Genomic DNA, 26,682 nt, shown 5'->3' with positions numbered 1-26,682 from the left:
AGCACTAAGTTTGAAAGACAGGGGTATTTACCAGGCAAGGTAAAATATCTTACCTTAATTGGTAACTAGCACCCGTTGATTTTAGACTTTGACATGCATTACAGTTTGGGCTGTCATGGTGAGGGCATTTACCCAGCTCTGATGTTGGGTGGTTCATTTACATAGTTTGTAAATTAAATATGTACAATATATGTGAACAATATTACCGTAGCTGCGGGGGTCAGTAGTAACTTATTTCTACCACAGGTTGCGATAGTAAAGTTCTCCATACAGTTTAATCTGAATCATTTTTAAAACTTTAAATGGAGCTTTGAAGGCCTCCGATTTCAAGCCTTCAGTGTCTGCAATGGAGGTGGGGGAGAAGGGACGAGCGTGGGCTACGCAGACGCCTCTGAACAGCCACGGCAAACTTATAACACAATGTTGAGTTTAAGGTTACGAGGAGCATGTTGGGACTTGGAGTCAAAGGGTTGTTGAATGGATAGCGAGGCCTACGGAGAAGGTTTGACTATGAGGAGCCTGTCTTGCACTCCCTCCAACCACACCCCAAGTTTAACACCGGCTGTGGCAGGGGTGGTTAAGGTTAATGTTGTGAGGCCCAGGCGGCGGTAGACATTCACACGCCTCAGAAGACCTTATACGGAAGCCCTGGGAAGAACCATGAAAGACAGGAGGCAGGAGCCAAGAGTCCAAACATCCCCACTGTGCACCACTGAAGACTGACTGGAGATGAGATACTCTGGATGATATATCTAAAGTCTGCCAATCAAACTGCCCTCTTTCCCAAGGAACCCAACTGTATGGAGGTGCAGTAGTAGTGCTGTTTTGAGAAAAAAAAAAAAAAAAAGAAGACTAAGAAAAAAAGGCTGTGATATTACCTTGCGCAGGTTCTCAGCACCTTCTTTGATCTTCAGCTCCTTGCGGATCTCACGGCGGATCTGCTCCTTGATCTCGTCCAGCTTCTGCTGAACCATGGTGTCTGACAGGTCCAGGTTGTGCCCCAGACCTAGTCGCTCCGCCACCAGCTGGCCCCTGGCATCCCCCTGGAGTAAAACATGAGAGATGAGAGGTGAAAACAGGAGATAATGGAAAATGGTGATTGTAATTTCAAGGAAGTCAGCAAGGGAGGAGTAGAGAGAAGAGAGAAATGGGATGGTAGAGAAAAAGGAGGTGGACAGACACAGGTCAGTGACTCCTGTTGGCTGTTTTTGTTGCATTTAAGAAGCAGGTCTTATAAATATTAAATCATCAAAACGAAAACCACACACACTTCAACAATGCGCAGCATTATATGAAAATGTTAGCCATACCATGCATTGCGGAATCACCCTTTTTCCTGCAGTATACAACATTTTTTCCAATCTCCAAACAATGAACATTTGCCTGAGAGATGGGTCACACTAAACAACACCAAACTGTGGACTGTAATAATTTTGTTGCTTTGTCTGCAACCTAAGCTGGAGCTAGCTCTCCTGGTATTATCATGGCTTTTTAAGCATAATGTATATTTCTTTTTTCCCACCATTGAATTGAATGTGTCAAAGTTGCCCAATGTAATGTCTGTTATCACTGTTGCAGTGCTTTGCATCATGGGATGAAAAAAAAAAAAAAAGGTTAGCTTGACTGGTCTGATTTATTTGGATTTATTTCCTTTTTGGAAAGGTTTTTTTTTTTTTAAACTGTTATCTAATTTGCCTCTGAGGCAATATAAAATTGCTGTTGATCATATATATATATATATATATATATATGTTAAAGAAGGATTTGTTGCTTACAAACATTATTGGATGCACACATTCATAGGGCAAAGCCACAGTTGGCAGTCATGATATTGTCATCAACTTCTGTAATAAAAAGACATTCCCATTGCTTGTAAATTCTTGCTGACTCAGAATAACTCAATCATAAAATATTATTACATAGTTTAGAGCAGAGGTCTTCAACAGGGGGTCCGCGACCCCCAGGGGGTCCGAGGAGGTACTGCAGGGGGGTCGCGAAATCTTTGGTTGATTAGACGATTTTTAACATTTAAAAAAAAAACAAAAAAAACCAAACAGTTTTTTCTCACAAATTGTGTGCAAACGTGTGCCATCCACAGATGGTTTGAGGATTCATTGTCCCATCTACATGCATGTTTAAAGTTAAAATCTGTGGATTATTTGAATAGCTTAGTGTTGTATGCAAGATGTTTGTTTATAAATGGCAGTGGCACGGCCACCCTGTACCTTGCACATGTTTAAAATAAAAACATGAATATATTAACCTGTGTATTATTTGAATAGCTTAGTATTGAATGTACAATAACAGAGTAGCTATGTTTATACACGGCACTAGGCCCCGTTAAATATAAAACACAATTGTATGCCATATAAATAGTAGGGGGGTCCCTGCTCCAACTCTCCATCAGTTTGGGGGTCCCTGGCCTGAAAAACGTTGAAGACCCCTGGTTTAGAGTTTTATTATATATTGTCTACCGGTCTTACCTTTTTTTTTTTGGTTTGTGTTAGTAGCTTTTCCTATTATTATTGACCTACATTCCGCTGCAATTGAAGTCTATGGCAGCCCCTAGAACGCTATGGTGAAAAGTTTTGAAACTTCGCACACGTATTCAGGACAGTCCCATGGTCAACGTCAAGAATTATCATGCCCGTTCAGTGAATTCTCTAGCGCTACCAACATGTCAAAGTTTGAAGTGCATTCAGCTGTATAACTTTGGACTTGTTGGTCCAAATTTCACAAATGAATTACCGTTGGAATCCCTGGAGCAAGTCGAGTTCAACTCATGTCATTTTCCGCTATATTGGATTTTCCGCAATTTTGAATTTTATCAAAAATCTTCAAAAAGCACGCAGACTGTCCGATTTCCACGGGACTTGAAAGACTCTTCAGACTGCACAAAAGTTATGTGAATTTTTTAATTTTGCTTCCATTTGCCCATATCTCTGCGATGCATTGATGTATTGATCCAAAACCTGGTGTATGGACTCAGGACGCCTTCCTGAGCAGCCATAGGCTTACCTGCTATGCTGCTATGCCCCTCCATTGCTGCTTGCAGCTATATTTCAACATTGGTTTTGTGTCTCTGCTCTACTTATTAGACAATATCAGCAGTTTGATGGTTGAATATTAGTTTTACTGGGCTCAATAAGTAAAAGTGCTCATGACAAGGCCACTTGACAACTCTTCAGATTTATCCAACTGAAAACATACTGTACAAGACATGAGTGAGAGCAAGCTTGGTCTGGAGTGATGACTGGCACTGATTCAATTCAATTCATTTTTATTTATATAGCGCCAAATACAACAAATGTCATCTCAAGGCACTTAGATAGTAAGTCCAATTCAAGACAATTGGAATTCAATTATTTAATAATAATCATAATTCATAAAATTAAATTGTTAGTTTGGACCACAGATAAAAAAAAGAAGTTTATCATCGAATACGGTAAGAAATTATCATGCCTTTGGGACTCACAGAACCCCAGTCTACCCTTTCATTGGCCTGGAGCCACAGTCTTCTTAAGCTTTTGTCTAAGGACTGTGATCTCCTTCATATATTGAACAATTTCAGTCCATCATTTTTGGCGACTGGTACAGTTAACTACCCTGTTATCTCTGCTCAGAAGTCTTGCCCTGCCCTCTAACTCCTAGTTGTGTATGCTCCTATGCTATTATGTTCCACTGAAACGAGTCTATAAAATAAACCTTTCAAATTTTTTCAGCTCCAGCAGTTATATCAAATTAGCTAAAAAGATCTATTGACCATACATGAGGTTCATACAATTATCAGTCTGTCCAACCAGAGCGTCCTGGTGACACTCCATCATAGTGGTGTGTCAGTTTGTGCTGCTTTTATTGCCACAGTCCGTCTCCACTGACCTGCATCCTTAAAACCATCACCTTAACTTAAGAGGGATTAGTAGTCATTTCCTGAATGTTACAGCTTTAGAGATTCACCACGAATACCTGATGACGTTCTATTAGATAGATTTGGTGGGGGTGGAATTTAAGTTCTTTGACTTGATAATATTATCACAATTCAAACTTGAAGTAGTCAACGTGACCTTTTGATTCTGTTCCATGGCTACAACTATGCAATACAAACATTTCATTTTAACATCATATGATACCACCGCTCAAAATAAATCCTGAATACTGAGTCCACACTGGTACGAATCACTTCTCTACTGTGCACTTACATTGTTTTGAAAAAAATCAAATGCACCTTTACAAATAGGCTATTATAAATCACAAAGGAAAAACATGATGCAAAGTGTAAAAAGGTTCAAAATAAGCCATGATGAAAAACAGCATCACAGCACACTGACTGTCAACTTGTATTAAACTCATCATGACATTAAAGAAACTTTTACAGTATGCATCAGAAAAACAGATTTTAGATTCAAATTAACCTGCTTTCGTTTTCTGGGCCTCCATTATCACTGGCTAATAAGAAGATGCCTGAAGTCAATAAGTCGCGCTAAGCTTTACTCTTCTGCCTTACCGTAACTTCATCGGTTTCGTCCAATTCCATCTCCAGATCGGTTAAACAAACAAGTTCATGCATGATCTGCTGACCAACTAAACTGTCATCAAATCACGTTCTGTCACGCTCGGCCATCCAAATTCTCAGTCATTCACTCTACTAGTATCTGCTTTTCTCCAGCTCTCTCCCATTGCATTTTCTCACACAGGCCATTGACATAAACAGGGAAGATAAACCGCCTGAGCAGCGACAGGCAAATCCCTCTTAGCTTCTCACTCTGTGAGGTCAGAGGAGCCCAGAATGGGACCTAATCTCACTCTAGGGAGACAAGTGCGTCTAAAATTAACCCCAATGTAAAAACATAGCTCTGGCAGTCTATTGCAGCTAGCCCCTGGAAAGCAACTTTTGTGATAAAAGATACACTCTGAAATGACACCGCAACAACTCTAAGAGGGAAAGACTTAATGGAAAAAAGAATAGAGCTCAAGTGCATTATCAGTGCAGGTCATGTTTATGTTCGAAGCTGCTCATCAGAAATTATCGCTACAAAGCTGTCACTGTTAAGACTCAAGCATCGCTACCTGGGTTTCCATTCACAATTGAAGCAAATCTGAAGTTATGTTTGGAAAAGCAGAAGACAGAACTGCTACGCTTTCTTATGTGATCGGGTTTATCAGCAGTGTTAAAACAATGTATCATCACCTTAAATGTAACCCAAAGCTAAATGGGGGGGGGGGGAACACGTGTTAGTATATTCGCTCAAGACTTCTTTTTTTTTTTTCAAAGCAACCCAGCCACCAATCCGCCCTAGTTCACAGATTTCTTTGTATCGTCAAATTCTCCAGGCAATGCGAGCCAGCTAGAGCGTACAGGATATCCACCACGAGCATCTTAAAAGTGGAAGTTATCGTTCCTCAAGAAACCAGCAATCTGCTGGTACTTTTTAGAGCATGGTACTCAGTTGTTGCTTCAGAAATGTCTCCAAGAAAATGTGTTTTTGGTTGTGAGGGCAAGCTGACCTGTTTCTGGGTCCCCAAAGACCCAGCAATTTTGGATCACTGACCAGGAACACAGTCAGGAAAAGGTTTTGATTTTTACGATTCCCTTCAAGGAGAAGAATTATATAAACAAGAACCCACATGGCGCTGGATTAGCAAGGAGACTGACGCTGAAAGTTGAGGCTGTTCAAATGCTAAAAGGACATGAATCTAAAACCGGTGAGTGAAACAGTTTCAAAGGGCTGCGTTGTGCTGACATTAGACGTGAGAATGGATTTTAGTTTACACATCATGGTTATACTGAGTGAAAAGGTAGTTAAAGCAGCTAATGGTACTTTGTGTTAATAAAAAATCTATACACAAGACAACTGAACACAACCAATTTTTGCTTCTACCACTCAGAAACACGCAGGTAGTCACAAAAGCAGTTACTGTGCATTTTCGCTAAACAGAGACACCGTGATGTAGTCTTTGTTGTGGTTGTTCGTCATGCTGCTCACTTTGATGTTCAGGATAATGTTCTAATATTCATGTTCTGGCTCAAACAAGTACAGCTGGATCTCATATGTTGTCATGCTTGAAAACATACCCACTAATGAGTCACCGTCATCCCTTTACACGCCCCCTCAGAAAGCCTCCAGAAATTCATCTAATCGGAGGACACGTCCACCAAATCCTCTCCTTCTCAGGAGGAAGATTCCCCCAGGGGAAAGCTCTCCCTAGTTCTGAAATATTTGGAGCTATTAAGACTACACAGCTCATTTAGAGGAACCCAAGTTTAAGAATAAAATGATTGGAAATGATCATGTCATGTCAACAGGTCTGAACCAAAAAAATTAGGCTGCTTCGTGTTTCCGGAATGGTGGCAGTACGGGTTGTAAAGGAGCAGAAAAAGTAGTTATCCTGACTGGAAAAAAAAACAACCTTTAAAAGCAAAAGAACAGCAACTGCAGTGGACATCCACAAGCACAAAACAGAGAGTTCTCCATGACGAATGACTTATCTCTGGGAATATATTTAGGAAGACATCTGTCAGTCAGGTGAGTTTATTGTTCTCCAGCTTAGAGCAGAAACAGCTGGCAAGTCACCTTATTTTCTTCTTTGCAGGTCAGACACAAGTTGTTTCCATCCCCCCAATGTGCATTTATGGCGCTTTTCCACTAGCTCGCTTCGGCTCAGCCCGCTATTGCGTGTTTCCACTAGCACGCAGTACCTGCAACCGGGTAGATTTTCCGTATCACCTCAGCCCTGGTTCCAAGCGGGCTGAAGCGCTACTAAAACGTGACGTCAGCCGCTTGCCTTCCACTGATTGGCCAACTAACTCACTCGAGACACAAGCTGCATCAGACTTTAACGGATTACAACCAAGGCTTTGTTTAAAAAAAAGCCTTCAAAAAATGTATTTTTTTCCAAAAAGCTTTCTGAAAACCCTTTATTCTTAGTCTTGGAAGAAAACAAAAACATGGGAAAAAAAAAAAAAAAATCGATGACTTTATTAGGTTGGGGGGGGGGGGGGGGCAAAAATAAAAACGTTAATTTGTAACAATGGTGTGAAAGAGATCATTTGTGTTAGCAAAACCTAAATGTTACCTGGAGCAAACACTGAAATTATTTACTCTACATCTGTCAACCAGATCTAGAATGGAAAAAAGATATTGTGTTTGCTAAGATGAGGGGTTTTCATGGCCTCAGTCATTCCCTCCTTTAAGCCCTTAAAACACCCCCTCTTTCCTCCATAGGTACTTACTTCAAAGGAAGACATAGTTTGCACATACCCTAATCCAGAGGTTCCTTGGTGACTCATAGGTAAAACGGAGGTCACGACTTGCTATATTGCGTGTTTGTATGTGTATGTGGTGATTGTGTGTTGAGAGAGGTGAGTGGGGGTGGTGTCTCCCACTCTGCAAAAGTTGCTTGCACTGTTGCTATGTTTGCCCAATGTGGCTCGAGGACAGAATGAGGACACCCAAATGGTCCTATTTTACTATGCAACAATGCAAGGAAATCCATGAAAGGCCAATCAGATAAGGTGGAAATTTGTCAGCTCAGAGACCCACGTGGACTGTATTTTAATTTAAGATCAAACAAAAGGATTTCATTGAAATAAGAGAACTGATAACAATTTGCATTGACTAGATCCTTCTCTGGTTTCTTTCTCGCTGCCATACCTGCTGCAGTTTAACCTGCACGGGGCTTATCATTTCTTGACGCTTGGATGTATGCAAGGAGAGGAAAAGACGTCATACCAGGAACTTGAGACTAGGTTCAAAGACGACTGAAGCAGGAATTGTAAACAAATGTTTCCACTCATACCACAAAACACAGAGTTTATGATGGATGGAGGGAACCATGACAGTGTGGCTCTGCTGGATGCTCTGTGAAATGTTCAAAGCTCAAACAAATGAAAACCATCTAAAAACCTTGTAGCTACACACTTTGCTCAATATTTCAGAGAACAAAGGAGCTTCTCAATTTATTTGATCAAATATAACTTTTATTTCCTCAAAAATAACCCAACATAATGTAAACCAACTTGTAATCATACAGTACTTATAATTAATAAAAAAAAGATGGCAGATTCTTACGGTGCGTTCACACCAAACGCGATGCGAATATTCGTACCGCCTTCATCGCGCGATCGTTGCCGCAGGTGTAAATTAAATTCCATCGCCTCAAACGCCTCTTTCGCGTTACGATTTTTAGGTCTTGCAAGAGACAAGTTAGACATAGAAAGGTTTAAATCAAAGAAGCAAAGTCCAACGTGACTCTCTAATGAGGGTTTAGTTCCTTAGAAGAAATGCACAGAGCCTACACTTAAATGCCCAAATCTTTGCAAATAACTGTACCAATTTGATGACGAAGCCAAAAATAGCTCAAGGGGCTATCCATGGCTGATCGCGTCCTTGTACCTGCTGTGGCAGTCCGAGATTTGTCTGAAACGCACACGCCGTCGTGTCTGGATCAGTGACATCATCCGGTGGTGCATTCAGCTCGGATAATTTCATCGCCTTCTCCAGGAGTTGCGTCTGGATGACGGCCGCCTCCAGCGGCACCCCAGGCCCACCAGGACCCAGCCCGACGACCCGCTCGGGAGGACCGGCGCCTGCAGCCGGCGTCCCGCCGAGAGATCACGGCACCGATCTTCCCGAGCAGGCCACCAAAGTGGGTCCCGGCGAGCCCGAAACACCGCTGGAAGCGGCCGCCACGGGAGGATCGGTGCCGTGATCTCTCGGCGGGACGCCGGCTGCAGGCGCCGGTCCTCCATGAGCTCCGTCTGGATGACGGCCACCTCCAGTGGCACCCCAGGCCCACCAGGATCCAGCCCGACGACCCGCTCGGGAGGACCGGCGCCGCGATCTCTCGGCAGGACACCATGCCACAGGCGCCCCGCAGCTGAAACGGAGCCGCGGCCCAGCTGCGGAGCGCCTGCAGCTGGCGTCCCGCCGAGAGATCACGGCACCGATCCTCCCGTGGCAGCCGCTTCCAGCGGTGTTTCGGGCTCGCCGGGACCCAGTTTGGTGGCCTGCTCGGGAGGATCGGTGCCGTGATCTCTCGGCGGGACGCCGGCTGCAGGCGCTCCGCAGCTGGGCCGCGGCTCCGTTTCAGCTGCGGGGCGCCTGTGGTTGGTGTCCTGCCGAGAGATCGCGGCGCCGGTCCTCCCGAGCGGGTCGTCGGGCTGGGTCCTGGTGGGCCTGGGGTGCCGCTGGAGGCGGCCGTCATCCAGACGGAACTCCTGGAGAAGGCGGTGATTTAATTTTTTTATTTTATTTAGTCAGGGACCATGTGTAAAGTACATTAATTACAAAGTAAATAGATGACCTGCACCAGATTGTAGCTTAGAAGCTAATTTCCATCTGCAGTCCCATCTGCATGTCACAGACACGACTCCATTTCAGCTGCGGAGCGCCTGTCCATCTGTCTCCACGTCACTGTCGTCCAGAATCTCAACGCTGATAGGCTGTCTGGCGCGAATATTTCGCCAAAGTTGGATTTTTTGAACTCGCGCGGATCGCATATTTTCACTCGCGCGGCAGCCACCGCATCACCACACCGCCTCACCGCTCCGCACCGAGCCGCCCGACCACGCCTCATCGTGCCGCCGGCTCGAATCCGCGTTTAATCGCGTCTTTGCATTGACTTTGTATGTAATCGCGTCGCCCGACCGCGTCTGGTGTGAACGCACCATTACACAGGTAAGGCAGATGTTCCTACAAAAGTAGACCTTTTTGAAACACTTTTTGGGGGCCTGAGACATGAGAGGAAACTGTGAGTAAAAGCAAACATTAGGTCTGAACCTTAAGTATAAGCAGGTTAACTTGCTCTTTAAGTCTAACAAGAGCTCCATTCAGACAATAGGACAATGGAAAACTTGAGGCCACTATCCAAGCTCCTGCTTAAAAAGCCTTTGCCATTTCTGCACAAGACCTGTCTCAGTATACAACCTGACACCAAGCCTATCTCACCCCACAGCTTGCTGCGGAGCACTGGCTAAGGCCTTGAGCTCTGCTGTGGTCAAAAATAGTAACACACGGTAATAAACATAGATCCTATAAATGCAACCCTCACACAAGCCACACATGCACCACAATAAGTCAAACTGTATGCAATGTCTTGCTCTTTGCCTCTGATAAAGGTCGTTTCTGAGGTACTCTGAGTGTAGGTTCCAAGGAGGATGAATGGTCGACTGCACCAAAACCACGGTTGCTCTGTTGTTATTCTGGTTCCAACCTAAATGTTTGGAGGTACATGTTAGGCTTGATAGCCGTTTTCTGGCATAGCTAACAAACAATGATTACAACATAAAACTGTGTCAGATTTCACCAGTGATGCTTGAGAACACCAAGTGAAACGGGCACTTCAGTTTAACTTGTGATTACCATCCAGTCGAAACAGATGACAAGAATCTATCCAGCTTGTAGATATTTCTTTTGGTCCGTGTCTCTCCTTACATAATACTACAGATATAAACAACAAAAGTATGGGTCCTCTACAGATAGTGAGATATTTTATGAGATGGACTGAATTATTACTCAGGATTATAAAACTACTCAACGATGCATTGTGTTGTTATTTTGTCTTACAACTGTCTAAATTAAACTTAGCAAATTATACAAATTAGTGATTTATGTAAAAAAAATTTAGTTTTGCAAGATGCCTAGTCATTTTCTAATCACAAAGTAGGAAATATTGCTCATCTAACTAAGTCATTTATATGACACAGATAAAGCACAAGAACAACCACCTGTCCAGAGTAAATGCCAACAGATGACAACAGATCTTCAACAGCCCTTGTGTCAATAAAAGGTTTCACTCTTGTCCAGCTTTGGAAAAAAACTTCAATAAGAAACATGTATGCTTTTCACAGGTTTTAGCCTTGTCATCTGCAACAATCATCCATCAATATTCCTCATAAACATGGACTATAGTGGCTAAATAATCAGAATGATCTTTGGTTTAACATAAACTTTCAAGTGTATTGTTAAAGCAATGACTTATTCAGCTGAAAACGTGATAAGGAGTTGGAGCTGTAACACAAAATAGAAAGAAGTGTGCTAGGCCTGACGTCACTCAAGTGAAACCACATGAATCAGAGTCCTGAGTATTGATACTCACTAAAGAAAAAATGTTTTTTCACTGAACTTATCATAGTCTAAAAATAAAACAAACAAACAAATGAAATTCAATTCGAACTTAAAACATACATTTCCTTAGTGCAGTGTTGTTAGTTAGTTACAACTTTAACCTGCGTGAAAATGATTGAACACTTCTTTACGTAAAGCAAGCTCTTTTTACAGTGATAATGCAATTTACATTTTTATTCACATTATTAACATCTAGGTACAACACAACTTGCGGACACTGTTTACCTTCCAAGAGGAACGTTGGGCTGTGAAATAACGTTTAATAACTATCATTCAACTTGACCTATAGCTACACTGAGTTTGAATGTCCATTTTTTTCCAACAATGTACGACACATTAACACACCAGCTAGTCCAAAAACCAACCTGTTTAAAACTTGGATAAGCTAGGATAAGTTAGTTTGGGTAATTGTTTCCCAGGCCTCGATCCATGGATAGCTACCAGACAGCCTTTTGGGATCTAATATAGGCCTTGTACTTTAATACAATACTGCTGACTCACAGAGGCTTAATCTTAATTGAATAAAACTGATACCTATCTAAACAACGAACCTCTGGGGAAACTTTGCGCACTTTTCGCAACAGTTGTCAACTTTTCCTACCTGCACGGAATCGGCGGCCATCTTGGTTTTCGCCTTTGAATCAAATCCTACGGGGAGAGTGGAGGGAGTGTGGGACTCCAAAAACAAGACTTGTTTTAAGTTTCCCTCTCTGACGACAAAAAGACGTGATTATTTTGACCAAACCATCGGTCATCTCGGAAACACGGGACTTCCCATGCCGTCTTCACACTTTTTTTACGCGGTCTCACCGTCCCGACGGAATCCTGAGGGGTGAACTGGTGCTCATATGTAAAAAGCTACAGCATAAATCTGTCCCACTGTAGTTGGAGAAAGAGGCGGTGGTTAGAATGGAAGCGTCCGCCCAGAGGAGCGGTAGAGCGACGGCGGCTCCCACTTCTCTGCTGCTCTCTGCCCGGACAGTTACACACGTGATCCGAAACTTCACATAGACTGGCCTTACCTCATGCCAATAACCTGAAATCATCGTGGGGAATGCACAAACATGGACAACACGAATCTCAGGTCGGGTTGCTTCAAACTGAGGAGAACATTATGTTAAATTATCTTTAATAAATTCTGTCACACACCTGGATAACGATTACTCGTTTAATGCAAATATGATGCCCAGTTTCATCACAGGTATTTCACAAAAAGAAAGCACCATTATCAGGATATAAATTCCACCAGAGTATCTCTTTATGTATAGATATGTGTGTGTGTGTGTGTGTGTGTGTGTGTGTGTGTGTTTGTTTGTTTGTTTGTTTGCGTGCTTGTGTGTTTGTGTGTGTTACACCAGACAGATTGAGGTCCTCGCTGTTGGAGAATTCAGCCTATGATAGTTTATAATTGCTACATTTTATGTTTTTTTTTTTCACAAGTACCACAAAGCTTTCATTGCGCAAAGTGTGCTCAGGTCTGCCTGAATTAGTGTTGTATTATAAGATTATTAAATCTTGGATGCATCAATAGGCAGCATGAGCAGCATTTAACATCTGGATCTGAGAACTACCCGGTACATTTTTTTTATTTTTTTTTTACGATTTTTAGGTCTTGCAAGAGACAAGTTAGACATAGAAAGGTTTAAATCAAAGAAGCAAAGTCCAACGTGACTCTCTAATGAGGGTTTAGTTCCTTAGAAGAAATGCACAGAGCCTACACTTAAATGCCCAAATCTTTGCAAATAACTGTACCAATTTGATGACGAAGCCAAGTTTCATCCGGGTTGGTCTCTTAAACTTAAAAAAAGCTCTTCTAGAACCTTGGAAGAACATATCCTCCAGCTTTTAGCCTGACAACACACCTCATCACTAGTACAGTGCATACTTCAGATGAAATCAGCAAAGAGCCCTTTTATAAAATTGGTTTTTAGGTTGACTGTTTTCATTTACTTCAATTACTGTTGGGAGGTTAAATGTATTATTCCATGTGATATCTTTTAAACCAATCAAAATTATAATTTAACAATGAAGGTAATGTAGAAGCAGCAGCCTATCAAAAAGGGTAAAACAGTCATGTAAGGTATAAGTACTTGAAACATGCTTGTTTGAGGCTACTTGATAGAAGAAGTCAACAACTGAACACTGATCATTAAATTGTAAGATAATCACAGATATAATTAAAAACCAAAATCAAAGGATCGTTCAGATAAAGATCAAACTTGCTGTTATCCTGAGCTGCAAAGCAAACACAAGAGGACATAAGAAATAAGAGTCAGAGTTTACTTTGAGTTGCTGAGCCAGATTAATCATGAGGAGCTGGTGTAAAGAAACCACAAACACTTAACTGTTCTCCTCTGGGGCCATTACGCAACCTACAGGGACACTTCAACACAAGCCATATGTGTCAGAGACTGGGCACTCTTTCTGTGCTTTTGGCACGATATCACAAATATTTATTGCTGTGGACCAACCCCAGGTTTTGTCAGTCATAAACTCAGCATCCTCTACATGATAGAAATGACAGCGAACCCATTCAAGAGATTTATGAATAACGGGATCCTGCTTCAGCCCCTGTTAAGGTCAAGTCCTTCTTTCTGCTCCTGTGATGACAAACTCCAGAGGACAGGTGCTTGCGACAAGATATGACTTATTTGTTCTTCATATCTGAATCAATAAGCAATAATACAACCTATACAACCAGCTCTGTTTTCACAGTCAATTAAACATGCTATAGTAGTCCGACTACTGACAGCTGTTCTGAGAACAAGCTGGGACCCAATAGGATTCCTGTTTTAGTTAGTAAAAGAAGGAATCGAAAACAGTCAACTTCCTGGGTGGATCTATCTAATCTGTTAACGGTACCACGTACAACTCAGAATACAACAGAGACCAGTGTAAACTCCACAAAGCTAGCCTTACTTAATATCAGATCTCTGTCCAATAAGTCACTGTTAGTTAATGACTTCTTAATTTCACACAATTTAGATTTTCTTTTTCTGACAGAAACATGGTTAACAGAGAGCACAAGTGCGACTGTTCTTAATGAAGCAGCCCCCCCAAACTTTAGTTTTATGGATAAATGCCGAAATGGGAGGAAAGGTGGGGGTGAAGCTGCCTTATTTAAAGATACATTCCAGTGTAAAGAGATCTCATTTGGTGATTTCACTTCTTTTGAATATCTGAGTTTTATTTTAAAGGGTGTTCCTAAAATCCTGTTCTTAATCATTTACAGATCTCCAGGATACTGTGCAAGTTTTATTGATGATTTTTCTGAATTATTGTCTGTTATTTCAACTGATTTTAACCATTTTATCTTGACCGGGGATTTTAACATTCACATGGATAATATGACGGATGGTACTGCCAAATAATTTTCTTCTGTGCTGGACATGTTTGGTTTGTGGCAACATGTAACAGAACCAACCCACCTTCGAGGTCACATTCTGGACCTGGTCATTTCCAAAGGTGTTGATATTTCTTCTGTTGTGGTTATTGATTTGGCCTTGTCTGACCATTTTTGCATTTTATTTGATTTACATATTACTCAGAATGTTCAAACAACCAGCTTCTCAGTTAAGAAGAGGTACATCAATGAGAAAACAAGTGCTCAGTTTAGGGAGGCCATAGCTATGTTACCAACAATGAGCGCAGAGTCGGTTGAAGGAATGCTGGATCATTTTAACTTGAACATTTTTAATGTAATGGAAGCTGTTGCACCGATAAGAATCAAGAGCATCTTGATCAAACAGAAAACCCCATGGAGAAACACCACTACGGTCAAAAACCTAAAAGAGAATGCAGGAAAGCTGAACGTAAATGGAGGAAAACAAAGCTTCAGATTCACTATGAGCTGTACAAAGAAAGCCTGCGTAGTTATAACAATGAGCTGTGCAAGGCCAGACAGCTGCATTTATCTGAAATGATTAATAAGAATGTCAACAATTCTCGAACTCTGTTTGCTATGGTTGAAAAACTCACAAATCCTCCTAAACAGTCAAACCCAGACCTCCTCTCCACTGAGAAATGCAACGAATTTGCCAACTTTTTTAGCCAAAAAATCAAAACAATTTGACAAAACATTAACGCAACACAGACAAACAAGAAAACTAATCTGTGTCTAAAACCTAGAAATAACTCTGAAGTTATGTCACAATTTAATATTGTAATTTAAAAATCCTAGAGGAAACAGTTCGGCAGCTGAAATCAACAACTTGTTCTCTGGACATAATACCATCCGACTTTTTAAAAACTGTTTTTACCTCAGTAGAAAGTGATCTCCTACGAATAGTTAACAGCTCACTGGCATCAGGCATTTTTCCCAAGTCACTAAAGACAGCTGCCATTAAGCCACTCCTAAAGAAGAGAACTCTAGATGCCTCTATGATGAACAACTACAGACCTGTCTCTAACCTCTCTTTTATATCCAAGATTATTGAGAAAGTTGTATTTAACCAGCTCAACGACTTTCTGAATGAAAGTGGAAGTCTTGATAAGTTTCAATCAGGCTTCAGACGTCATCACAGCACTGAAACAGCTCTGGTCAAAGTGTTAAACGACATTAGGTTGAATACTGATTCTGGTAATGTTTCAGTCCTGGTTCTGTTGAACCTCAGCGCTGCGTTTGATACTGTAGATCACAGAATCCTGTTGCACAGGCTGGAAAACTTGGTTGGACTTTCTGGAGCGGTCCTTAACTGGTTCAGGTCCTACTTAGAAGGCCGGAGTTATTTTGTTACAATTGGCAGCTATGAATCTGAGCGAGTGGCCATGACTTGTGGAGTCCCCCAGGGGTCAATTCTTGGAGTTCTTCTGTTTAATATGCTCCCTTTGGGTCAGATATTGCAGAATTTTAACATCAATTATCACAGTTATGCAGACGATACACAACTTTATGTGTCTCTGTCACCGGACGACGGCAGCCCAGCAGACGTACTGTGTCAGTGTCTGGAGGAAGTAAACACCTGGATGAGAGAGAATTTTCTACAATTAAATGAAGACAAAACTGAGATCATTCTGTTTGGGAGCAAAGAGAAGAGGGTCAGCGTTGGTAAATATCTTGAGACTCTGGACCTTACAATCACTGACCAAGTTCGTAACCTCGGAGTGTTGATAGACTCAGATCTGACTTTCAGCAGCCACATCAAAGCTGTCACCAAGGCAGCTTTTTACCACCTCAGAAACATCAACAGAATGAAAGGTTTCCTCTCCCAAAAAGACCAGGAGAAACTCATCCATGCATTCATCTCCAGTAGACTCGATTACTGTAATGCTCTTTAAACTGGACTTTCCAAAAGGAGCATTAAACATCTGCAGCTCATCCAGAACGCTGCTGCTAGAGTTTTAACCCGGACTAAGAGATCTGAACACATCACACCAGTTTTAAAATCTTTACACTGGCTTCCAGTCAGTCACAGAATAGATTTTAAAAGCCTGCTGATGGTTTACAAATCCCAGAACGGTTTAGGCCCAAAATACATCTGTGATATGTTCAGAGAATATAAACCCAGCAGAGCTCTTAGATCCAAGGACTCAGGTCAGCTGGTCCAGTCCAGAGTCCAGACTAAACATGGAGAAGCAGCATTTAGCTGTTATGCTGCAAACAAGTGGAACAAACTGCCAGTGGAGATTAAACTTTCACCAAATGTAGACATTTTTAAATCCAGGTTAAAGACATTTCTTTTCTCATGTGTCTATGCATGAAATATCTTTTAACTTATCTAGACTGTTTTTAAATTCATTTAAATGATTTGATTTGTTTCTCTTTATATTCTTTTATGTATTTTTAATGCTTCTTGCACTCCCTGCTGCAATGCTTTTATTTTATGTAAAGCACTTTGAACTGTTTGTACATGAAATGTGCTATACAAATAAATTTGATTTGATTTGATTTGATTTGATTTGAATTAGACATGTCTACAAAAAACTCAATTCATACCAAAAATAATGAGATGATTCCTTAACTTTAGTGAGACAGCAGATATTAAGTATTGTTCAAAGGTTTTTGTCTTCTTTTTTTTTTCAAAAGGAAAGAAAAAATAATCATATGGCTTTACCTGGTCATCCGTTTACAGATAAAAGTTGTGATGACAAAGAGGTGCTGGAACTGAGTGGTGAACCAAATCTGAAGAACCTAGTGCAATTCATAAGTTCTAACTTTAAATCTGATTGAAAACTTCAAGTATTTTTTAATCTGTTTTATCTGCAACAGATTAATCACAGCCTGAACACCATACAGTTTGTGTGGAGATCATCAGAATCAGCTTTATTGGCCAGGTTTGAGCCAATAAAGGCCTGTGGAAGCCCACAAGACAATTTAAAAATCTTTGAATATTTGTTTACTTTATTAAGTCTCAGTGAAGAGCTTTTCCTAAGCCATTATGCTTGACACATGGCTGCAGTTATTTATAGCACCCTCAATGGCCGTACATAAGAGTTTGTTGTGAAAATTGGCAATGAGACGCAAAATCCGAAAAGAGAACAGTATCCTACAGAGGAAACTCTGTGATGTTGTCTCTTTTGTGTACGTGTGGTTTATTGAAAACAAAGAGCTTAAGCACACAAATGAGAGGCACCCAGAGGAAGAGAAGCTTCACACTCTGGTAAGAACATTGATACCCTGATATTTCTTCATATATTAAGCAGATATGTGCTGCTGTATAAAGTTTCATGATATTGTGTATAGAGCTTTAAGCAATCATGTTATTGTCATTTTCAAGCTTGTTATCTTAATTGGGAGATTGTGTATACATTAAGTGTTCACATATCACCTAAGGTTACTAAGGCTGTTTATTTAACATCTGTGCTTGTCTATGGAAGCACAAGACTCTCTGAGGGTTTGATCCATTGACTGCATGCATGGCATAACTATTCCTATTTACACCATGCGAAAACTGTTTGGGACTGAAGCTGTCTAACCTTTAAGGCACCTCTCTTGAAAAGCTCATATGTTTGTGACTGGTCAGAATGACTGTCCAAAATGTCATGCTATTCTTTTTTTTAAGAGTGAGCAAAGCAATTTACTGGGCAGGTATCATATTATAATATTACATGTGTTACATGGTGATATAATAAAGTCCAGGACAAAAAGGCTGGACTGCAGGCAGTTCTTGAGCAGTATCTTCTAGGGAAAGATAAAACTCCTTTCGGTGTGGGCTTTGCCACTCTTATGACCTTTTTCATGCACAAAAAGAATATAAAAGGTCGCAGCTTTTAACTATATTCATCGATTTTTATTATGGACCCTGGCGGAGGAAGGGTTGCAAATTGAATTTCAGTTAGAATAATAGGAATTGACAGGAAAATATTTACTACTGGGTGCTCATAGAGGAAAAAGGAGTTCTGATTCTCATTACGTGATTCTTATCAGTTCCTGAGCGCCAACTGACAGCCTCTCCAATTTGGATCCCATTTTTATAAATATATCTCTCTGTCAGGACCTGTGTATATGATCATGTTCTGAATCAACATAATTAACTAATAATATGTGTGCGAAGGTTTTTATTAATACAATAACTCATATTTTGAGGTTAAGTAGTGAGGATGAAAACATCTGTGTAAATATGACATATTTACAAATACTAATATTGAATCAGCAATTGTTAAAATAGTTTCAAGCTGGGTTTTTCTTGAAATAAAGATTAATAAGGTCAGCATGGTAACATCAGCAAACTTATGTTTATTCTTCATACATAAATAATATTTATTCCTTTTGGTTCTACTCCGTAGTTCTCCCCTTGTCTGTGGACCCTGTGTAATGTCTAGGAATGTGAAAACAGCCTTCAAGGGTCAAAACCACTGCACATTTCAAAGTTTAGATACTGTAACGACAACCCCTCACAAACAGCAGGAATCCAATGGCTGAATCATTCACTGTTTTTTTATATACTAGAAAAGGTGAAAATCAGTTCAATATCAACTTAATCACAGCTACCTATTTGGTCAATATTCTGAATAAGATTTAAAAGCCACTTGTCGATAATTAAGGCATTTTCAGATGTGTGCTTTCACATGTTTACATGGAGTTGTCTCTGCAGCAACTCAATCATTTCAAAGTTTTAAGATGAAAAAACCATAAACCTAGTCCCGAATCTGATGGTGAAGGGCAGCTTGAAATTGAAGCTTTAAAGTAGGAGGGGCACCGTCTGTGTTTATCTGGGTCAGAGGGCCAAAACCAGGAAGCTGTAACTGAAGAGTGATCTGAGATTATGGGGGATGAGCCCAATAGCTGATCATGCCTGTCCAGGGATTATCTGAGAGCAGGGATGACTAACACCGACTGGCAACACTGGCTCATGTAAACTTTCCCTGGCCTCTGGTGACTCCTCTCACATAATCCCCCCCCCATTGATGATGTTGAGCTGCTGGAAAATGTTCGGCTGAATATCAACACTACCTAAAATGTATGGAAACCAAGTATGTTTTAGCATAAATTGTTTGAATCTAAAAAGCTGAGTAGAACATAGCAATCATCTCAAAGTAATCAACACATCAGATACTGGGGAAAAATATGAGCAAATAATAAGCGCACACACGCGCACAGACAGACAGACAGACAGACACAGGTGACATTGGGAGCTCTTTATCTCCCTCTGCAGGACACAAGTCCTGAAATGAGCCCGCTTTGATTCCACAGGCTTTATTCGTCTCCCCCTCAAATCCCTGCCCTGCTGTACGTGCTTCTGTTGACGCACGGACATTTGTATTACAATAAATAACACACACAAGTCTTCAGAAGTTTTTAAAATCTTGTGTATATTGTTTGTCAGCTGAAAGATGACAACAAACAATGACAGCCATATTGTCTTTATGTTCCACTGGAAAAAAGCTGCAACACAAAAGAGCTGGAGAGAAGGCACACAGAATTCAGTAGTACAGTATGGATTAAAGTTGTGATTCTTTTCTTTTTGACTTTACAATATTACTGTACGTCTTCTTGATGTGACAAGAGATAAATTGAGGGGGTGAGTTTTTGTTCTTTTTCTTGTTAGTAATTCATCAGGTGGATACAAAAACTTCACGTGGCAAATTAAAGGCCTTTCAACCAACAAAAACCCAACGATGATGAAAACAAGAGAGGGCGGATCCTTCTCTGTCATCAGGCTGGTACATATAATGCTGCAGCAGGTTAGCTTTGCAGAAATACTGGAAACTGGGAGAAGGCGGTAGTAGTAGTGGCTTTGACAGGAAAGAAAACAATTTTTTTTATGTGAGTAAAAGTGGGAGAAAAAAAAAAGGTTGTTACTTTACAGGGGGTTATGTTACTGAAAGAGGCAGTGTTTAGTTTCCAGTCTTTGTGTTTGGGAGAAATAAACTTTTTCCTGCTGTAGCCATATAGATGCAAAATGTAACAGAGCAATATGGCAATTATTTCTCTGTCAGCAAGAATACAAGCAGAATAGAAATATTAGTGAGTACCCATGTTTCAGTGGTTTTACAATGGAGTGACTTGACAAAAAAATATATATATATATGTATATATATACATATATATATGTATATATATACATATATATATATATATATATATATATATATATATATATATATATATATATATATATATATATATATATTTACACATATATGTATATAAAATGCAGAGTAACAAGTGAAACGAAAGAGCTGAAAGAAACTTTAAACCTCATAACAGGTTCAAGCTACTGATTAATTCTAACCAATCTGCTTGGAAATAAAATAGACTGGAAAAGTAGTAAATATTTACAGAAGCAGCATTTTCATCTTTGTGTTCTTCTTACGCACAATAACAGATCATGTTTAAAACCATTCTTCATTGCCCACATTTCCAAGTGTCACACATCAAGTACAGTATAAAACATACACACTGTCCCAAGTGAACAGTCCTTGATCACAGGATTTTTTTATTTCAGAAAAGCCCAAAATGTTCTCAGTCATGTCCAAGAATACAGCAAAGTAGCCAGCTTCTTAGAGTTCTTTAAGTTAGTGTTGGCGGTGAGGCATGGGGATGTCGTTTCACCATGAAAAAAAAAAAAATCTCACTGTCTTAACATACGAACAACAATCAGCAAAGAAATTAAAATACAACCAAACACAACCAAACAGTACAGAGCCAATGAAAATGTTTTTCCTTTTTTTGTTTTTCTGGTTAGAAGAACAGTGAAGCCAAACAGCAGTCAACTCCCGGTCTACTGTTGGCCTGGTCGTCTTCGGACATGTGCCTGTAGGGGCCCCTCGGCAGAGACAACCTTTAGCATGGAAGTGGAGAAGCAGGGTAACACAACCTGCTGTCGAAACACGAGCTCCACGTCCAGTCGGCTGGCATGATCATAAACAGCAACTGTTGGTGTCCGAGCCTGATTGTTTCCAGCTCCACATTAAGTTCTACATCTCACATATGAATCATCATCAGCAGAAGTCCTCAAATCTCACTTCACTCCGACTTTTCTTTTGTCTCAGACCGCTCCACTATGCCTGTACAAAGTGCTCTGTTTTCCGGTGAAGCTCTTCTTCTGGCGTGTACCTGATTAGTTTTTTGGGTAGATTTTTTCGTAGAAGAAATTTTGAGCCAGCAGGTAGAGCTCCCCATCCTTTTCTCTGACAGCATGCGCTCGGACAAACTGGAACTGCTCCAGTGCAAACTCATAGAACTCGTTCTCCATCTTCCAGATGGCTGACTGCTGCAGCTTAGCGATGGACTCCTTTGTGGGCGGCTTCTTCTCACTGGTTTTCCTCAGGTGGGATTTCTTGCCTGTAATCAAAGAATTCACATTTAACTGTGAACATGAACTCACTAATTCAGTCTTTTGTACACGTATCTTTCATCAAAAGGTAGTTGCCTTTTGAGTAAAATCCATTGGCACTTAAACATGCCACTTGTAATACTCCAATGATTTTAGAGTCAATGTTTTTATATATGATCTGTTTGCACAATAAGTTACTTATACACTTGTAACTGGCACAACAATGGAATGTTTTGTTACTTTGTTACTTTTTGGTATTATATTCTTGATGGTGTCATAGAGTTGGTTATTTCCTAAAAAGATGTTAATAATTCATACTGCATTACTAGTTTAATGTACAATAAATCCCATTTTTGAATCTCAAGGATTTTCAGAACTGATCCTGAATGGTGGGAGGAGCCTGATCACAGCTGGTGAAGATGACCTCCCACCTGTCCTCAACTAGGTCAACGAGGACAGGTGGGAGGACAGAGAAGGCAGAGTGACAAGGATTGAACTAAATGAGCCTTTAAAGTAATTGGGACAAAGAATACAATTACTTTGACTTTTTTAGTGTCATGTAAATATGGCTCCAGTCAGACTGAATTCTTCTGTGTTCTCCATTTTTTTGTTCTGGCTGCAATTATTGCAACTAATTTGTAACTACCCCGGCAAGGGGCACGAATGTGTATCGATCACAGTTCAATTTTCAGAGGAGCAGTTTAAACTGGTGACATGCAACCTCAGTGCATACACATGCATACTAAGTGAGTCATTAAATACATCCCAGAGTTCAAAATTCGGCTCTGTGTCCAATTTAAAAAAACAAAACACATGAAGCAAAAAATTTAGAACAAATATAAATGCCATTACGTGGTAAAAAAAAACAAAAAAAAACACACACAATGTATCAAATTTTGTACCTGCAAATTTTGTAATACATGTTCATAATAAATTTGATGTCAACAGCGTGTTTCAAATAATTTCATTGTTTGTTTTAGTCTCCGTGAGAAATAGTACAACATCAAAGGATTTCTCAAACAGTTTCTGTCGCTTCACAGTCACCTGTTTTGTACAGCTCAGTGGCTCCTTTGAAGAACCGTGGCAGCGCTGCCTCCAGCATCATGACAAAGTCTTCCAGCTCTTCTGTCACTCCGACCAACAAGTACTCATTCACTAGGTTGTATTTCGCCTGCTCCAGGGCCCACTTGCTGCCCACGTTCCTGCACACAGATCATGTTTTTTTTTTTTAATAATATGGACCTTTTGTTCTATTGATGCTCTGCCGTATAGATGGATGGGGTTAAATGGATGAGCTAATGTGACACAGGAGTGTACGAACAGAACCAGGAGGAAAGATGACTTGAGATGGTGAATCCAAAAGGGACAAAGCAGTGAGGCAGCAGGGTACCGGACAGAAAAACATAAAGTGGGTGCTGTCAGTGTGAAACACCAAGAGAGGAATTAGAATGTTTAAACCTGGCAACATTGTGTTATGGAAAGCAGTCTATGACTGGGACAACTTTTATTTCATCTGGGCTTTCTACACTCTTGTGGAGGGAAGACAGTTAAAAGATGGAAGGCAGAATCAAGACAGGATAAAGATGGTGAGAGGGATGAGTGAGGGCTGAGATAGATACATAATGTAGACAGAACAGATCACGGCTGAAAGAGTTATCAGGGACCTTGAGAATAAAATGTGGCAGAGGTGACAGAAAATAGGCTTAAAGTGGTGCAATGTGACAGGAAATTGATACAGCTTGATACAGACAGCCTGAACTATTTGAACCAACTGAGAGGAGGAAAAGATAAGGTTGGAATAAATACCACAAAATATCTTCTTACCCAGTCTGAGGTACTATACCTAGAGCCCAGTCATGAATACTCTTAAGAAAAATTCTGCAAGACCATGCTAGTCGTAAACTGCTGGTGTTGCTGCACTTGCAGCTGTGGAACCACTATCAATTAAAAAAACATTGTCATCCTGGAGATGGTATTTCACCTCTCCAAATTCAACTAAAAGACTAAAAAGCAACTGGACTGTGTGCTCAGCTAAGTACATTTTAATCATCTTATTCTTGCAGTTGAGAAATTGAAGACAGAAACCAATTTAATTGGTTTGCTTCTATCTTTCTGATGCAAATATAGTAAATATAAACATCTACAGCCTTACTCATGTAAGCAAACCAATATGTGTCAAAAATTATGCCAGCGATGATGTCTGCTGGATAGACCCTGGATTGATATAAAATAGAATAGAATAGAAAAATAGTTAATTCATCCCCTGTAGGGGAAATTCAAATTATCATGTTGCTCAATTAAAATATTTACAATGATTGTATATTAGAAAAATAATAAAATAAAATAAAATAAAATAAATGTGAGCAGAACATGTCAGCAGTCACTGTTAAAAAGCCTTATGGCTATGGGGACAAATTCTTTAAGAAAAAAAAAGTTGAAAAGCGTGAAACTGCGAGAACATCTCAAGTGTAAACTTCAAGGCAATTTACAGGGGCCAATTAATTAATTAGGCAGTTTATTAATTGAGCATATATTTGTAGAATTGATTCCATCCTTAACCATATCATCTCTATGCGTTGTTCAGGTTTTTTTCAAAGTGCCGTGTAAACGTGCACAGCACCAAAAACAAGCACTTTTGATATGTCTTTAGAAAACTGGCCTTTGGGACAACGTTGCAGCTGTCTTACAGTTCCTCTCACAATTTTAAAGATATTTTATCCGTCTTCATAATTCAGGTCCTAGTAGATGGGAACACAAAGCCTGCCCTTAGTACTACTAGAATTTTCCCTTCACGTTAACCTTAAGTATGTCACAGAAATAAATGTTCACTTTTTAAAAGGCCAAAAAATGTTATATACTCACTAATAACCAAAGCTCCAAGGTAGAACATTTTTTTTGCAAACTCTTCAGGTCTGGTTTAGAATTAAACTGGTGTACTACCCTTGAAGTAACACAAGAGAATTTGGGATATTTTTTTGCTCTTTGGCTCTCCCTACAGTTCTGGGATGTATTACCACTGCCATGAAACAAAATTGGGTTTGTTTTCCAAATACGCCATCAGATCAAATCACACTGGTATTGGAGAAGTTTTGATGCTGTGGCTGTAAAACGGCAGGCGTTTGAATACTTACCAACATTCAGAGTAGTGACCACAGAAAAAGGGAATCTGAAGCCAGAGCTTTTCAGGAGCACAGTCTGAGCCTCCAGCTGATACACATTCATCAAATGTCTGAAACACAAAACATGACATACATGAAAAAAATGGATCCATGATGAAGGTCATGTCCCCTTTACAAACTCTAAAGTTGGTTTTAGATGTTGGTTCACACTGGATATTAACATTTTTTAAATTACTTCTTCTTATCAGTGAGGTGAGACAAAATCCTTGTGTGCAACAAAAGGAATTCTAGCTAAAACTGGTGCAAGTTACATACTCAATTTAAACAATTGGACACATTATTGCACAAAATGAAGACTATAGATTGTTTCAAAACCCTTACATTTAAATCTTTTTTAGGAAGGAATTTTAAAATTGCCAGCATAAACAGAAAAACTGCTTCAGTTAACACGGGCACCTCACTGATCATTTGATACACAGCCAAAAATTTGAGAAATTACCTTTAGAATAATTACTATATTTGTTCTTTTTTACCTTCTTATCTCCCTGTTTCCTGCGTCTCAAGCCAGGCCTGTAGTCGTCCCCGAAACGCAGGAAGTAATAATAGGACACCAGCCTTTCAATGGGGTCCCGAATCACATTTATGTAGATGGGCTTCCTTTTCACTCCAAACCTGATGAAAAGTATTCATGTCATAAAGCTCAGTCACTTTCTTATATTTTCACATTTTAAAGTTAGGTGCCTTAAATGACCACAAGGTGGAGTCAACTGATCAAAACCACAACAAGGTGAATCAGCTGGTGTATACATAACTGCCATCATCCATCCATTCATCCATTTTCTATACCTGCTGAATCCGTTAGTCGGGTCGCGGGGGAGGCTGGAGCCTATCCCAGCGGTCATCGGGCGAGAGGCGGAGTACACCCTGGATAGGCCGCCAGTCCATCACAGGGCCACACAGAGACAAACAACCACACACGCTCACATTCACTCCTGAGGACAATTCAGAGACAACTGCTATCATAAAAATGCTCAATTAATATCTCCTTACTTGGTGAAATCCAGGAAGGAGATGTGTCCATGGTAGAAAGCTGGCTTCATTTCCCTCCATTCAGTCACATTCTTTACAAACCGTACCTGAACAAACCAAAATCCTCATCATTACAATGGCTGACATGCTCTACATAGAACACATTGCTCGTCTAGCTAAAGTAAAGTTGGACCAAAAAGAGAACAGGTGAAAGGTGGAACTAAAAGTGGGGAAGCTGGCGAGGTGTCAGCTGTGGCTCTGACCTGATCCTGTATGGACATAACTGGGTTGTTCTTGGTGGTGTTTATGTGCAGGACGTGGTAGTGGTTCTTCCCGCACAAGTCGTAGGCGATGTTGGTGAAGGAGGTGCTGGCTGTCTTGGGCACGCGGTTGTAGATGATGACCATGTCATCCTCTCTGTCTGACAGTGCAGCCGCCGAGTTCCGCTCCCGCAGGCCATCCTGCGTGTGTCGCTGCTCGATCTCTCGGACCTCGTGTCTGGCAATGGCTCGCTCTGTGGGGGTGACAGGAAACCAGATGAGTGCAAGTTCAGGACGTACTGATATAAAGTTGTTCATCTTTTTCAAAAGGAGAGTATGTGCAAGTAATCTACGGACGGACAAGAATATAGAAAATTCTGACTTTAGTTGTCCAAGCATCATTGGTCTTAATTCCCTCTACTTATAGCTA

At 40.4% G+C, this 26,682-nt stretch overlaps 2 protein-coding genes across 4 annotated transcripts in view; both read right to left on the bottom strand.

The window, feature by feature from the left end:
- pkn2a (protein kinase N2a) overlaps positions 1–12,060 on the bottom strand; it is a 44,253-nt gene extending 32,193 nt beyond the window's left edge. Inside the window, exons 1-2 of one of the 3 annotated variants that reach the window (XM_075484055.1) lie at positions 11,728–12,060; positions 879–1,043 (exon numbers count right to left, since the gene is read on the bottom strand). In XM_075484055.1, coding sequence (XP_075340170.1) covers positions 879–1,043; positions 11,728–11,748 — 186 coding nt within the window. In that variant the 5' untranslated portion in view covers positions 11,749–12,060. Of the gene's footprint in view, positions 1–878; positions 1,044–4,504; positions 4,793–11,727 lie in introns of those variants that run through there. The other 2 variants (XM_075484053.1, XM_075484054.1) reach the window with 2 other exon arrangements.
- Positions 12,061–20,647: 8,587 nt separating this feature from the next.
- The window catches only part of hs2st1a (heparan sulfate 2-O-sulfotransferase 1a), a 37,106-nt gene continuing 31,071 nt past the window's right edge, over positions 20,648–26,682 (bottom strand). The window contains exons 2-7 of the mRNA XM_075484052.1: positions 26,256–26,506; positions 26,014–26,099; positions 25,497–25,635; positions 24,976–25,073; positions 22,889–23,046; positions 20,648–21,852 (exon numbers count right to left, since the gene is read on the bottom strand). Of these exons, the coding sequence (XP_075340167.1) occupies positions 21,629–21,852; positions 22,889–23,046; positions 24,976–25,073; positions 25,497–25,635; positions 26,014–26,099; positions 26,256–26,506 (956 nt within the window). The 3' untranslated portion in view covers positions 20,648–21,628. The remainder of the gene's footprint in view (positions 21,853–22,888; positions 23,047–24,975; positions 25,074–25,496; positions 25,636–26,013; positions 26,100–26,255; positions 26,507–26,682) is intronic.

Source organism: Odontesthes bonariensis, chromosome 14 (assembly GCF_027942865.1).
Source record: "Odontesthes bonariensis isolate fOdoBon6 chromosome 14, fOdoBon6.hap1, whole genome shotgun sequence".
NCBI classification, from domain to species: Eukaryota; Metazoa; Chordata; class Actinopteri; order Atheriniformes; family Atherinopsidae; genus Odontesthes; species Odontesthes bonariensis.
The sequence above is the reverse complement of the archived record's forward strand: the minus strand, read 5'-3'. Positions and strand labels throughout refer to the sequence as shown.